The sequence below is a fragment of the Lissotriton vulgaris genome, chromosome 10 (assembly GCF_964263255.1).
Source record: "Lissotriton vulgaris chromosome 10, aLisVul1.2, whole genome shotgun sequence".
Classification (NCBI taxonomy): Eukaryota; Metazoa; Chordata; class Amphibia; order Caudata; family Salamandridae; genus Lissotriton; species Lissotriton vulgaris.
Genome location: NC_141698.1, coordinates 1013903247 through 1013918884, shown reverse-complemented (window position 1 = coordinate 1013918884; position 15638 = coordinate 1013903247). Strand labels below are relative to the sequence as shown.

Sequence of the window (15638 nt, the reverse complement as noted above, 5' to 3'; positions counted from 1 at the left end):
TGTGCTTGTTTACCTTGCTGCTCTCTATCTCTGTTATTTCTTTTGAAAACCTTTTTTTTGCCACTCTTGTTGCTATGGAAGAATGGCATGCAAATATTTATTTATGTTTGGGAAGACCATAATCCATATGTGAAAGTTGCCTTCCATGGTCAGCTTTTTTTTGTTTTTGTTATCAATCAGTCAGGATTTGTATAGCGCTGCTGCTTCACCCGTGATGGTCTCGTGGAGCTGTGGGATCATGCTGCAGGATCACGCTACCTGTTCCTATTGGTTGAGCATCCATGTCTTGAGGTCCTTCCTGAACTGTTGGAGCGATGGTGAGGCTCTGAGGTGCAGGGGATGGTGTTCCAGGTCTTAATTGCCAGGTGGGAGAAAAAGCGGCCTCCGCTGCTGCCGGGCGGATGCACTGGGTAGCTGCTAGTCTTATGTTATGTGAGTGTTACCCCCGTACCGCTGCTTTATTTTTTCTTTATGGAGCGAACCCCCCTTAGCCTCTGCTTCTCTTTTTCTTTATAGAGGATGCCCCCTGTAGCCCTGCCCACTTTTACTACACTGCAGTGCCTTTTCGCCGTTTCCATCTATCTTGTTGCTTGTGTATGCAATGCAGGGGGGAATGAAATGTCAGTAGACGCAAAGTATACGGGATGAAGCCCGCATACTCTTTTATTATATTAAAAACCAATATCATATTAAATTATTCAAGACTTCTACAAGCATGTTGAGCAAGTTCCAAGGTGAGTGCTCTCCCTGTTCATGGTAGTGATACAGTGTTTGGGTTGACCTGGAAGTATGTACTATGCAGCTGTCAAATCATAGCAAGCAGGTCTTAAGTTGTATTCACCCTTTTTCATGTTATTTCTTGAATAGAATTGCTAGGGGCACTTTCATTTAAATAAAGCATTTTCACAAAATATATGACAATTAAAATTGCAAAATTTACATTCAATCGGTTTCCAACATATTAGTTTAAGTTAAGGTTACATATTTTCTCACTAAGGGCCTCATTAGAGGTTCAATGCCCTTCAATCCATAAATTGCAAGTTATTTTGTCCATCGCTTGGCAGCCACTTGTGTCCGAATGCTTCTGTCAATATAGTGTGGTAGCACACTTGTTAAATAATACAATGGAAACCTGGGAGACAGGCCATGTCTTGATCAGCCCACTTGGCATTTCTTTTTGTTTCTCAGAAACAAAGCCTCCAAGCAGGAATTTGTTTCTGAGATAAAAAAGATAATTTGTCCTGATCTGCCAGAATTTTTGTGTCCGCGTCCAGGGGCCATTAACTTGCATGGCTGTCTCATACAGGAAGGCCTGCCTTCAATGTGTTGGGTCTTCTGATGTTTTACGTGCGGCTGTCCTATGGTTGGTGGGCTGCTGGTCAAATGTTCCTGATTAGGTTGCCAGCTAAGACCCCACTTTCGGAACCTGATGATTGCCCCATCTCTAAATCAGTCGAAGGAACCAGTTTACAACAGGGCTCCTACTCCACACCATTTTTAATTATCTTCCAATTCTTAACTTAAAACGAGAGGATCACACAAAGTTATTGGAAAGACCCCCATAGCTTGCAGTGACAGCCATGATTAAATTGAAAATCCTGTAAACTTCACACAAATGCTACTGAAGTAGACACCCAGGCTTCCTCAAGCGCGCGGTCCCGTAATAAGTGCCATCCAAGGTCTCAAGTCATCAAACTGTAATGTGAGCATCAACCAAAATTAAACGGCAGAAACCCAGAGGTAGATCCATCAGATCAAGATCTAAATTATGCAAAACCTTCTTCAATCGCTTCTTGAACACCATCATTTATTGTTGGACTGCACTTAGAAGGGGATCCAATAGTAAACACAGTAGTGCCATAGCATACTTCATACCTTGATACTTCAACATGAAGGTATAACATTGGTTTAGCCACTCTTCCCTCAACAACTAAGAACCTGATAGAGTCTGAATACCTAGTGGAGGAAAGGCTGATTAGAGCCCTAACATTACGACTTGATAGTTGTATAAACTCAGTTAGGATCTAGTTGCCTACTAACTACTCATTCAACCTTTCCACCCCATCAACTCTGTAAAACACGCCCTCCACTCATCTTTGGCAACTGCATCCCCATCATTATCAATAGGAACTGGGTAATTGCTGATTCTATGACGTAAATACATGCTCACACTGAACTAAATGTGCTAAGACACTTTACTATGTAGAGCTGACATATTCTGCCACCTCTGAAGTTGCCAGAAAACAGCATATCAGTGTTCAACAAAACTCCATTATTATACACAAGAAGGATTTCCAGTTCAGTTGTGATTCTGCCTGCATCTTTCACTTTTCTGGCCCAGAGGCCCATTTACAGCCTACATCTTTGGACAAATCCTCTACAGCGGACTCTGTGCTGAGCAAATAGTTGTTGTAGATGAAGTGTCTGCCACGAAAGCCATCACATCAGCAACTTATGATGATCATTATGATGACAGGCATCTCTAGACTCGGATATCTTGTTGCTAGCAACACTACCACGTGAAATGAAATACAGCAGTGGATACTATTGTAGAGTAGAACGACCTACAGTAAAACTAATGCAATATGCTAAGAAATTGCAGAAATAGGTATGTCTCTAGCAATGATTAAAACTCATGTAGAGGATTATCAGTCTTATTTTGACTTCCAGTCAGTGATGCACTTTGCAAATGGGCTATGTCTCAAAGCCAGGAAGATATAGAAGAAGTTGGAGAATGCCTTTGTTGGAAGATCTTAATGTTGTTCACACTTCCTTGAAATAATGTAACTTCATTGTCAGATGTTTCCATGCAGAGCCATTAAACCCCCTGGTTATTAACAGCAAACATTTTGACCCTGCAAAGACCGACTTCTACTTGCCTGGTACATATGGCCATGCTTCTTCCAGCCCACAACCAAACAAACCAGTATGTTCTGATCCACCTACAGGAACCCTAGCAGTATATTGTAATTCTGAAGTAGAGGGCATGGTATAGAATAGTTTAGAGGTGACTGCTGCTCTCACCATCATTGCTGCAATTTTGACCGAAACTAAACACCCAGTCTTTATAAACCTGAAAAGGTTGAAAATAATGTTTTTGTTGTCATTTTCGATTTTTGGATTCAACATAAAAAAAATCTATTATCACCAATAGCTTTTTTACTTTGGGAAGAAGAAATGGCCGTGATAAAAGATGAATTGGCTAAAAGTGTATTTGTACAAAACCATATTACCTCCTTTTTTTGCTCCATTCACATGCATCCCGGTTTTGGTGCCCTTCAGTTAACCTCTGCAATCCTTCTATTGTTGTTACAAGGCGCCATCCAATTCTAGGACAATCTGCATATTATCTACATTAGGCTTGACATAAACGACCCAATCTCTATTATTGCCAGTATGGGCAGAGATCGATGTTAAATAGGCAGCGGGAGCGTTGGGGAGCCACTGTTCAATCTAAGGACTGGGATACAGATGTTCATAACCTAAATGTAGGTATTCATTGGCGGTGCCATCTCTTTGCCATCTAACTTTGCAAGTGTAGTTAGTCTTTCTAATAAAATGAAGGCGTCCACTGTATCAGTAGTTTCAGACCAGTTCAGCTACTTTAGCAATGCAGTCTCTGTCCGGAAGTATGGAAAGACTTTTCATTGTTGTGCACCCATAAGACCATTCAGATGTTAGTTTAAATGCACCTTCTTAGTTACTACTGTTTCAAGCATTTTAAAGATCAGAGCTAATCCTGCAAAGAGGTGATGAGTACCTTAAATCTCCATGCCCATGGTTCTTTTCTTCAGAAAAGGGTTATTGTAGAACATTAGAGAGATAGCCATTGTAATTATGAGATCTTCTGGAAACACAACTGATCTGTTTACTTTCACAAAGATATTTCGGGTGTGAATGTCTGGGTCAAAGTTTAGAACAGATTCATGATTTACCAGGGGAATCTGACCCAGAATTATCAATTTTCATGGTAATTCCTCATTTCTCAAGATTCAAACCAGTAAATGCCCTAATATTTCTTAGGCCCTGGAGTTAACAGGACCCTCAGTATCAATAAAATCGGAGGTGCGGAATAGGCCCTTGGTATTTATTGTTGGCTAAATTGCTGCCTACAGAAGCAGGAGTCCCGGTTATTTTACCTGTTAAAAATAGGATCTCTTGCAGACGCTAGAAGAACTACATGCATGGATGTTGCTTGGGGCGAGTCAGATTCCAATATTGTGCTGTACAAGTCTCTAGAAACTAACTCACACAATCTTCCTGTTCCTTCCATGTATATGTTTGGGTCACCTGCAGCATGACCTACAAGAGACAGGATTACTTTTACCTCATTTTTAGAAAGGATTGCTCCAGCAAAGCCATGCAGGATATCTGCAGTGCTTGCAAGGGACTAAACTTGTGAATAGTCCTTTGTATTTCATGATGAAGTCTAAAAAACTGTACTTACTGGAGCCCCCCATTGAGGAAAATGGAGTGTACATTGAACGGGCGTTCCTTGCTTTTCTTTAATCATATAGGATCCAAAGACATTGTTGTTGCAAGATTACTTCCTGAAGGAGGAGGCAAAGAGATGGACCGGTTGACAAGAAAAAGTTACTAAGCTAGCAGCCTGCATTTGGGAATACCTATTGCCACAGTCTTAATCCTAATTTTTACAGCAAGTATGTTCCCAATGTCAAGGCTAAACCTTTGCACATCAACGGTGTCAGAGCTGCCAACTTGTTTGACTTTACATATCTAACTGAAACCTCTGAGAATTATTTGTGAGAAGGAAAGCATGGTGTTGCACCCAGACATCCAGAAGTGGGACTCTGTCCCTCTCTCTGCTGTGTTAAAGACATGGAGGCCAATTACGATCTTGTTAGGAAGGGCTCCAAAGGGGATTCGGAAGAAGCAATTCCGATTGTTTCCGTCCGAATCGTCCCCGTTCCGCACAAGCAAGTATGATGCGAAGATGTCGTCCTCGTCCACCGAACCGGTTCCGAACCTGATCCTGTCAGTCCGAGTCGTATGGAGCCAAATCGTGCTCCCACAATGGGCCGGCTTCCGAATGAGCAAGTACGATGCCCGATTCTGACAGCCGCAACAACTCGGTTTTGCCACGACGAAAGAGCTGTGAGAATCTGACTTCGGGGGGCGGTAGCGGGCCCCCCTTCACCTGAGGTCCTCTGAATCGGTCGTCCCCCCCTTTCAATGCATGCACAGTGTGGCAGGCACCACGGGGTGCCCGCCCGCCACAAGGGTGCACGCTTTTCCCCACCCACTCTTTTTACAAAGTGAGCCTGTGTACGCGTTCGGTACACAGGCTTCCATAGAGTTTAATGGGAGTCTGAGCGAACCGGATGCATCAGAATCTGTTGTTCATACTCCCGGAAAGCGATTCATTTGGAAAGCTCCCCGGAACCGAGTCGTCTGGAGGGCTTTCCTAATGAGATCGTAATTGGGCCCTTTGATGGAAAAACTGAGGAGCATGACACATTTCCGAGGGTGACACAACATCTAGGAGTCTGTTGCAACTACAGTAGCTGAGCAGGGTTGTTTATTACTAAATAGGTCGAGCTCATGAAGAACCAAAAATAAGATGATCACTAATTCTCTCTCTGGGAATAGATGGGCACTGGCCGATCATGATATAATGAGGTACTTCACATAAATGAGGTGTAGTTTTATGTTCCAAATAAAGCAGGATTGTTGAATGTTTTGCCTTCCAAGCTTCGCAAAACTTATATCCCTTTAAAGTCATTTATGGACATTTAGTATGTTTGGGATGCCTGACCATTTTAACAGCATGGGTACCTATTAATCGATGAATACTGGAAATTTAAGTGTTCTCTTTCTCAGAGGTGTGACTCCTAAAATCATTCAGATGAAAGATTTGCAAACTCTTGCATTACTTTGTCAAGTACATTCTTAGCTGTATCTCAGCTCAAACCTTCTGCCTTCTTTAGAATTGTACAATACATGAAAAAAGCGAAAGAATGTAGTGCTGAGATAATATTAAATTTAAACCCATTGATTGTTAATGTTTAAACATATCCCTTTGAACACTGGTTGGTTGGAACGCGGTTATTGAACACTGGTTGGTTGGAACATGGTTATGTAAACAGATCGTTTTCATTTCGGATTCTGCTATGATAGCCATAACATTAGCCTGGTTGGCCATTCAGATTCCAGAAACTGCTGTGATAGTCCATATAATGTTTGTGTTCCGGATAAGACTATCATTGCGGCTAATTCTCTTATTTTTTCATTAGGTCTTAGTTGAAAACCCTTTTTCTCAATCGTTCAATTATTCCTCTAGTTCTCTTAACTAGACAGAATAAATCTAGAATAGAAAGGTAGCACCATAACCTAGAATGTTACAATGGGCTTTTTTTTTTCACTGAGCGGCGTGAGACTCAATAACGGACACAAACAGTTGCATTTATTGTTTATAGGCCAAGGTAAAGCTGGTGCTGATATTTATTGTTTTGTTTTTATTTTGAAGGTGCAGTTGAGGTACCACTGAACAAGCACATCATCAGTGGTATCGGCTGAGCATCCCTTTGGTTTATTCATGTAAGGGTGCAACCTAGCTCTCCATGAATGCCATCAATAAGTGCTTAGGTTCAGTAGGTGAGGTCCTGCCAACCTACTAATCTGAACTCAAACCATTCCAGCTGGCATGAAACCTTTCCTTTACCACATCAGCCTCTTCGCCCTCCATGAAATGAAATCATTCTCCTCACACATCCTTAATTAGCAATTTTGAGAAACAAAAGTTCATGAATATCACTGAATCTAACACAATGTACCAAGAAATGAAAAATATGATTCATGAATTGTTTCATTGTGTCCGATAGTAATGAAATAAGGTTAACATATCCTCAGATTCTCATGTGCTCCCTGCCTACACACTCAACTTCCTGGACCTACTTTGCATATTGCTGCTCGAGCTGTCCATTAGAAATCAGAGAACACTTACTAATAATATTTCCTTTCCTTTCAGATGTTAAAATTGCAATCTGCAATCAAATATGGCGAGGAAGATCTTTCTGGTGCAAAGGTAATTTTTAAAAGTTAAGTTTTGTTCGCTGTATTCAGTCTGCAAATGTTAAGGAACAAAAAATTGAAAATTAGTCCAGACTACTTAATGAGCATAATTTACATTTAAAAAAAAAGAAAACCGCTTATTGGTGTTATTGTAGATGTAGTTGTAGTAATATGTGGTATCATCTCAAGGACCTGAATATCATAGGAAAGGGCGTCCTTTTGGTAGAGCAGTGGATGGTGAGTGGTGAATTAACTGAAATGTCTGCTTGCGAGTATGGTGAGGCTGAAAACATCAAGCCAATGTATGATGGTCTGGAACTGCTACATGAGATTTATGAAGATAGTAGTTGTAGAGGACAACAACCCTGCGTCTGCTGGATGCAGTCAGATTTCGACACAAGTAAGTGTCAACGCCATGAGATGGTGAAGCTAACCGTACCAGGGAAGGACCACTCTTGGGGGCACATATCAGGTAAAATATCTCTGGGCGGCTCATAACCTTTTCTCTGTTTGAAAAAGGAGAGAAAACTGAACTGGTACTACTTTGGGCACCCAGAAGGAAAACTACGACAATGATAGTTTTCTTCTGTATTTAAATGGGGCTTCTGTTAATGCTATTAGAAGTCACAGGTTATATGTCTGCAACTACTGGGCTTTGTACGTCTTTGTGAATCTACCCTAATGCTCATAAGAAGTGTGTATATATAAGTTATAGGGCTGCTGAAGAATTTCTACCCTTCTAAAACAAGCATTGGCATAGCTAATAGGTCTCGCTTTTGGGACCTTATATGTATTTAGTTATGCAGCACAATATCCTTTGTGCAACAACATCAATTGTTGCATGGTTAATTACTTATAAGGCCCCAAAGGCGAGACCTATTGGCTATGCAAATGCTATTTTTTCTTAAAGGACAAGCAGTGCTATCAGGCTCCGGCTGCCACTTAGAGGTAGAGAGAGAGGTGTGTAGAGAGAGGTGTGTAGAGAGAGGTGTATAGAGAGAGGTGTGTAGAGAGAGGTGTGTAGAGAGAGGTGTGTAGAGAGAGGTGGGTAGAGAGAGGTGGGTAGAGAGAGGTGGATAGAGAGAGGTGTGTAGAGAGGTAGGTGGAGAGGTGGGTGTAGAGGGGGTAGAGAGAGGTATAGATAGAGGGCTGTAGAGAGGAAGAGAGAGAGGTAGATAGGTAGAGAGAGAGAGAGATGGAGGTAGAGAGAGAGGTAAAACATAAACATAAAACCTGGAGCCCTAATTGTAAACCACAAAGTCAGTTTCCATAGGGACTTACGTAAACATGTTTTGAATTTGTTTACAGTAATTTAGAAACTGCAAATTTTTTAGATACTTTTTACAATAAACTTTTTAAATGTATTCTATATAGAACCTATTTCAGCAGGAGAAACAAAAGGCTAGAGATCTTGCAAGGCTGTGGGCGAAGAGTGTTCATGTGACCATTGTAGTAAGGAATACGTCTCTTCCTGGTTTTAGACAATCTGAGGCCATTAAAAGCCCTTTACAAAACCCCAAAATAAAATAAAGCATTAAATTAAATTTAGAAACTGGAACTTAATCTTCCTCCCTCTACCAGGTTATGAAACTCCTTAGTGATTTAGGAAGTACTTATTATTAATGCACTTGATTACTGTTTTTGCTGATTTGTTTTTACAGATACAGTCAGAACACCACCTGTTTCTCTGTATGAATTTATTTTTTAATAGTGCAAAGAAATTGAAAATGAGCCTTCTTTTGGGTTATTTCAATATGGTAAGTCATCACTGCGAGACCAAAGGCTGTGTCCACTGTCAGAGAAGGGACTTAAAAAGGTTTTCTAGTGAAGCTTTACACAGCTGCAGGCACACATATGTTTACACTACAATGCTCATTTTTGTATACCAGGGATGCACTGTGTATGGCTTCTTATAACACTAAAGCCCTAAGGGTACCCTTGGGCAAAGTGCCATCATGAGTTAAATAGAAGTGGAAATATACTAACTGCAGCTTCACTTTTTCAGAAAACATAGATAACTATGGATAACTGCATGTAAAACATTTAACAATCAATATGGATAACTGCAGACGGAAAAGTTTAAAGAGTAAATTCCTTAAAACCGTGAATCCTATTAATAATGTACGATAGGGGTGTTTTGTTCTATTTTATAGCTGTAAACAACTTCTTATAATGGTGAAAAGAAATGAACGCGCAGAGCGCTTTGTGTAGTGTTCATTCCTTTAAAAATACTCAGTAGACAACCAGAAATTGTTAAGCAGGGATGAAATCGCTCATGCTTTAAGAAGCTATTAGGAGGGGCTCTGGCGGGAAAAACCGAAGGAGGCCAGCAGCAGGACTGCTTCCTCCCTGGAGCGCGAGAGAAGCTGCAATCACTTTCAATTTGTTTGACAAATCCTGCGGCTTTCTCTTTCTTTGCCATGTACCAGCCGGTTGCAGATTTTTGTTTGTTTTCACGACAGTGGCAAACAGGAATAACTCCCATGGCGTGGTTGGAAACGCTGCACGTGGCCGCTGCACTTTTACTTCGTTCTTGTGTTGCTTCCAAAAGAAGAGTTTCTACGAGTTAAGAGATATTATGCCTGACACTTCGAATTCACGGCGTTACTGTAGAAAGATAAAGAAACAAGCATTGGCGGCGCAGCGAAAGTGAAAGTAATCGCGTCTGTAAGGGTGCTCGCGAGATGGCGCCTGTGCTTGTAAGCGAGCACCTGCGCGCGTGACAGCAAGCTCTAGGCTACCACCAAATGCGTGTGGTAGCATTTTCTAAAGCCTATTTACTAAAAGTCTCGCCAGACAGCGCATTCGCTGGCTCAGGCGAGACCTAAAAATGATTTTAAGGATTTTCTTTTTAACTAGAGTAGGTTTGACTTTTGTACAAACTCTACAATCTTCACTTGTGTGTGCCTGGTGAAAGAGGCCATTGATAGTTTGTGCCGAGAGGTGTTTCATGCTATGTGCTGTATAGGCGGCCATGCAGTAAAGCCACTGCTGCTATTGGTACCCGGTGCACCGTACATTATTGTATGCTCAGTGGAAGCCACTAGCTGGAAATGTCACAAGGAACAGGGCTACAGAAACAATGAACCATGCCATCACGTAATTGCAAACAAAACAGATGATGGACGGAATGCTGAACAAAGCAAACATTCACCCCCAGTCAAGAGATCTGGGTTTAATCCATCATTTTTTTGCCCACCACGTCTCACCAGTTTGGACCCAGCCATATGAAAATCAGTCTTGTCCCTGCTCCTCAGGGTCAAGACTGGGGACATTCATGGAGGCCTTTTAGGGTCAGTTGAGAGCTAGGGGAGGACCTATACATTAGAATGGGGAGAAGAGAGTAGGAAAAAGCCAAGAAAATAGTTTTTCAAAAAGAACATAACTTAATCGAAATCAGATACCCTCATGGTCTAAAATGGGAGGGCTAGCAGTAGACAGCGAGTTAAAGGGTGGAGAGAGCATAGGCTGAATGTGGAGAATGCAAAGATGAAGCTAAACATAGAAACAGTCCTATGGATCATAGAGGGAGGTGGGGGAATGAAAGGGCTTAGCATGCTGATCGGGTCAGGCAGACCGGCCATGGAGAAAGAACATCAGGGGAACATCGCAAGGCCACAAAAAGCAAGCAATAGTACAGAACTGCATCAGTAACCAGAATAAAAAAAAACACAGCTTTGTAAAACGCGAACAAAAACGTCAAAAGAGTCATATAGTCAACAAAGAACCAGGCAGATCAAGGACAGGGACATTTGTGCCCCACGGTCGGTGTCCACAGTGGCGTTAGTGCTCCAGCGCCACAATGCACAGACTCCCCCAATGGACTGCTCCCTAATCCAGTGGGGAAACTCAGTCTGTCAGTCCCAGCTGCACTTCTCCTCTGAGCCTCCTTATTTGGGGTGCTATCCACTTTCACTGAGCTGGATGCAGGGGGAGGGGGTCAGGCGAGTCCCTCTACCTCACTTTAGGCTGCCCTTAGCATAGCCGTTATTTGTAGGGTTTATGTGTGGGCTCCAACGTCTACCTCAAGCAGCTGTGCAGGTTTTTTTCGGGCGGAGGGGGGGGGGGTCGAGTTGCCGCTTCTAGACCTCAAATAGCTCCCATTGAAAGCTTTCAGGCACGCTGCCACCTCCACTGTCACTGTAGCGCCCGCAGCAAACAAGTTCTCTCTGTCACTTGCAGGCTTTGCATGGGGGTCCCGACGCCCACCACGAACAGCTGTTCCGGTTTTTCATGCGGGGAGGGTCGAGCCACCTCCTGACCCCCACCAGCTCCTGTCACCAGCTTCCGTCTTAGGCCTCTTGGGGGGGGGGGGGGGTCTGCAGCGCTCCCCCGGCCCAGCCCTAGACCCCCCCCCCCCCCGGCCCCCAGGTATGGCATGAGCGAGTGCCCCAGGAGGTTAGTTAATAATTAGGTAAATGTTTATTTACCTGTTGCTTAAAACAAATCCATTAAAGTAACAATACTACTATTAAAACAGAAAACAAAAGATTCAAATGTGCTATTACCTCTGAATAATAAAGAAGCTTGCTGTAATAAAGGCACCAGTGTTAACATTAGTGATCCCAGCTGTTTCAACCCCTGATTATGCGACTCTAGACCTAATTTCCTCTATTCGTATGCTTGAAAGGATGTCTTGTGGGCCTTTTTCCTTATTGTTATATATATTGATTTGCACAGTTCTCCTATTTCCCTAATGCAGCTTTTATGAAGTAATCAATGGGATAATGAAATACATGCTGGTTGATCCGATTGAAGTAATTTTAAACTAAGTGAAACCATTTAGGATCTTTGATGAATTAGTACAAGATTAGAATAGGAATTCAAACAGACTGGAACACTATTTGTAACTACGGTGCAACTGCGATTTTTTTTTTAATGTTTGACTTGTGGGTTCCCAGAGCTAAAGGTACACATACAAGTGCACAGTGGGCCCTAGCCACAAACACTGATGTACTTCCTATGTGGCAATACTTTTAAATTTAAATGCATGTAAAGGACGCCTCAATACAGTGTCAGTGTCAAAGATCCGTAAACCAAACTGTGATAAAGGAAAGAGAGAACTAAGTACTGGCTGCCATGGACTATAGGTCCTGACAGATAATGAGAATGACTTGCAGACAATACATCAATGATGAGAAGAGAAGTGTTTGTTCCTCTTTGTCTGACACTCAGGAATATCTTTAGGTGATTTGCTCAATTGAATTGCTTCATCAAGGTTAGCGTCTTTTACATCTATGGTAGTGGAAACATGACATTAAACAGAAAGATTCTTTGTAAAACTAAAATGATTATTGCTTTTTAGAGATGTTAATGTTTTAATTGGACTGTGTAACAAGCAACATCATTTTTTAACACCCCCACCTATTCCTGTTTGCCTTTGGTGTTATGAAGTAAATTGTACAAGTTGGCGCAGAAAATGTACCCTTAGCATGGAAGTTATATGTCTGTTTTGGGATGCAGTTTGTATTTACACTACCAACATATGTGACTAAAGTATATGGCTTCAGAAAACTCCATTGTGCTTTATTCAGGCTGCAGTTGTGAAGCCACTGAAGTGACACATGGCAAGGAAAAGTTATTTGCCATGAAGGAGGCCTATTCTTAGATATTAGCTGAATCACTGCTAAGTGTGCCTTGTAAGCACACATAGTTGGTTGCTTAATATATAAGATTGACACATACTAAATATAGTAAATAAAAGTATGTCCCCACTGTGAACATTTGCAAAATGTTGAGTGTCACAATGTAGATGAATGTACACTTCCCCAGAAAACTCCTAATTGTGAATAAAAAAAAGGATTTCATGCCTCAGTTTGGGAAAACAAACAAAAACAATGCAAATTCCATTTTCATTTATTATGAAGAATCTGGTTCAGTGGTGAAAGTAGATCCATATTGCTTGTTCCCATAGCCAGTGTTAACCATTTTTGTCTTTTTAGTTATGAAATGTTTCTTGTTTTTCCCTCTAAATTTGTTTGGAAATGTCATTGTTTTGGGTTCTTAAGTTTAATCTTGCTTGGTACCGCTTCCTTGGGTTCTGGGCTAATGTATTCAGCTTGTGGTATTGCCACCATGTTGAGCTGAGATTGACTTAGAAATGAGGTGTAACTAAACCAGAGTGTGTTTCTTAAGTTATTTTAGTTATAATTATTATGAAATTATTATGGGTACTCCCTCCCAAGTTAATGATCCACTTTGATAGGCACTGCAATACATCCAGTACTTTTAATGGAGAATATTTAGGAGAAAAACATAGGACAGCCTAGATTTACTTTGCCATGGGATTCTCTTCCACACCTCCATCCTCAGCCATAACTACATTTATGTCTAAGCTAATCTGCAGTTTCCCTTATCATTGCTGCTTCCTCATGTTTCTTATTGTATACTTATGTGTACAGAGTTTAGTGGAACAGCTCCCAGCAGATGATCCTGACAGTGAGATTAATATGGGATGCTTACTCTACAAGGAAGGACAATGTGAGGAGTCCTGCAGAAAGTTCATTACGGCAATGCAGGTGGTGGGTTACAAACCAGGTGCGATCTTATGTTTATGCCTCTTCTTTTATTATTGTAAATAGGGTGTCAAATTAAAAAATGTAAATAGACTGAAAAGTTGTTACAAATGGTGCATAAAATCTGTGTGTCCTTATAAACAGATTAAAAGTCATTTAAGGTTTATGAACACATCTTTCAATAACACTGTCTCATTTAAAGTTTGTACTTTTTCATACCTGTTCGGTGGGCAGAAAAGGCGGTGCACGCAGACAGGGGGGCAAATGGTGTTCCCCCTGCATGCATCCCATGGCCCTGAGGGTACAGGGTCTCTGAGTATAAAACAACAGCTTGTATGATTGTGGTTTTCTAAAATCTGACAAAGTTCACAATTTTTCCTCTTCAGTGTGACGTAAGTTTTTTCTGTGTGTGAAATAATTTGTTTCTGTGACCGAATGAAATTCTGTCCTGCAGTCTTAAATGATTAAAATACATTGACTTCTCACCTAGATACTGGTTTAATTCAGAAAGTGAAATTAACTTTTTCCGAATTATGACTGTACTTTTCTCGAAGAATTGAATCTGTAGTATCTATACTCCTCCAGGTGTATTACCCACTACAGATGTTTTATACTTCGATTGACGGGGAGTATCTTCTCCCTTCTATTCCCCATGTCAATGTTTGTCCTTTGTCACCTGGTGGATGACACTCGTCAGTTTGTTTATTCAGAAAATTAGCTAGCATATTAAAAAATGTTTAACGGTATGCTTAGAAACACATTTTGCATCGATTCTCTTAAGCACACACTTCTGTTTCAGCTAGCAATGAAGCAGCTTCAGACCAAGATAAACCAATATCTATTGCTTTACTTTTTTGTTGTCTGTAGTTTTTCCATAAGTATGCCTGTTCAACGTTTTCTTGACATAGGTAACATGAGCAAGAATAAGATTATTACTATGTCTGGTCCATCACCTGGCAAGGGGTTAGGAATGCAATTTTATTCAGTATTTAAGAAAATTAATAATGATCCCTTGATAAGTAAGATAATGTTATTTTTCTGTTATACAAGTTCCCCCTCAGGGGTAATGCCAATTAAGTTTATGAACAATACTCCTGCCGTACTGGTGTAAGTTTGGAATGGCAGAAGAGATCTACATGCACAAGCCGATTCGCAAAGGCATTTGCATAAATGCAGGACTGTATTCTAAATGTACACAAAGCCCCCTTTCAAAACCTACTTGCAACAGAATCCACATACACACCTACAAAAGTGGAAGTCGGGCTCAAGTCACAGTCGAACCAAGTTGTTTTACTGGCCAGCCAGGCCCAAAGTTACACCCTGTTCAGAACAGTCCAAGAAGTCTTTCCTGGCAGTGCCAACATATATTCAAAACATAGGGAGATAATTTCATGTGTTTCATATTATTATTTATTTTTGTGCTTTAAATAAAGAGAAATTGATTAATAGTTACCAGTGTGTTCCAGGTTTTACCATTCGTAAAGGGGCACTTTCAAAATTGTTTGTCTCAAAATTAAAATACTTTACATAGAATATTTTTTTAATATTTCCGTGCAACAATCCTGTTGTTTTTATAGTAAATTTATTTTCCAAATTTGATTTAAAATGTAAATTTAGGATTTTAGAGCATTCCTTCTTAATTTTTCTCATACTATCCCCGGTAGGTCAGGGCAATAATTACAATAAGTCTGCGGTATTGCCATGCACTTAAGAGAAAATACATTATTATACAAGTAATTAATACAGGAAGCGTGAACACAAAGTAATCCAAAATTATAGGAAAAGAGAGGTATACAATATATACCCTGGCATTTGTTTATAGCAAACCTGGGTTAATTCGTATATGTTTCCTGTTATGGGGCTGTCCCAATATGGAAATTTGCTTTTTAATGGGCACTCCAGTGCAGGGTTCACCCTTATCTTCTCTACTGGTCCAAAGACCAACAAAATAGAGATTGGCACTGAAGCTGGAATTCAAAATTACAAGTTTATTCACTCATTGGTGGGACTACGTCCATACAACACCCTCAAGTGTTCCAGGGGGCAGTGCATTGAAGTCACAGAACACAGGCCTTATATACAGCTTTTTCT

General features: G+C 40.9%; 1 protein-coding gene across 2 annotated transcripts in view; it reads left to right on the top strand.

Moving 5' to 3' along the window:
• LOC147689172 (intraflagellar transport protein 70A) overlaps positions 1–15638 on the top strand; it is a 232294-nt gene that overhangs the window by 15029 nt on the left and 201627 nt on the right. Inside the window, exons 1-3 of one of the 2 annotated variants that reach the window (XM_086942065.1) lie at positions 205–317; positions 6989–7045; positions 13434–13569. In XM_086942065.1, coding sequence (XP_086798191.1) covers positions 315–317; positions 6989–7045; positions 13434–13569 — 196 coding nt within the window. In that variant the 5' untranslated portion in view covers positions 205–314. Of the gene's footprint in view, positions 1–204; positions 318–6988; positions 7046–13433; positions 13570–15638 lie in introns of those variants that run through there. The other variant, XM_086942064.1, reaches the window with a different exon arrangement.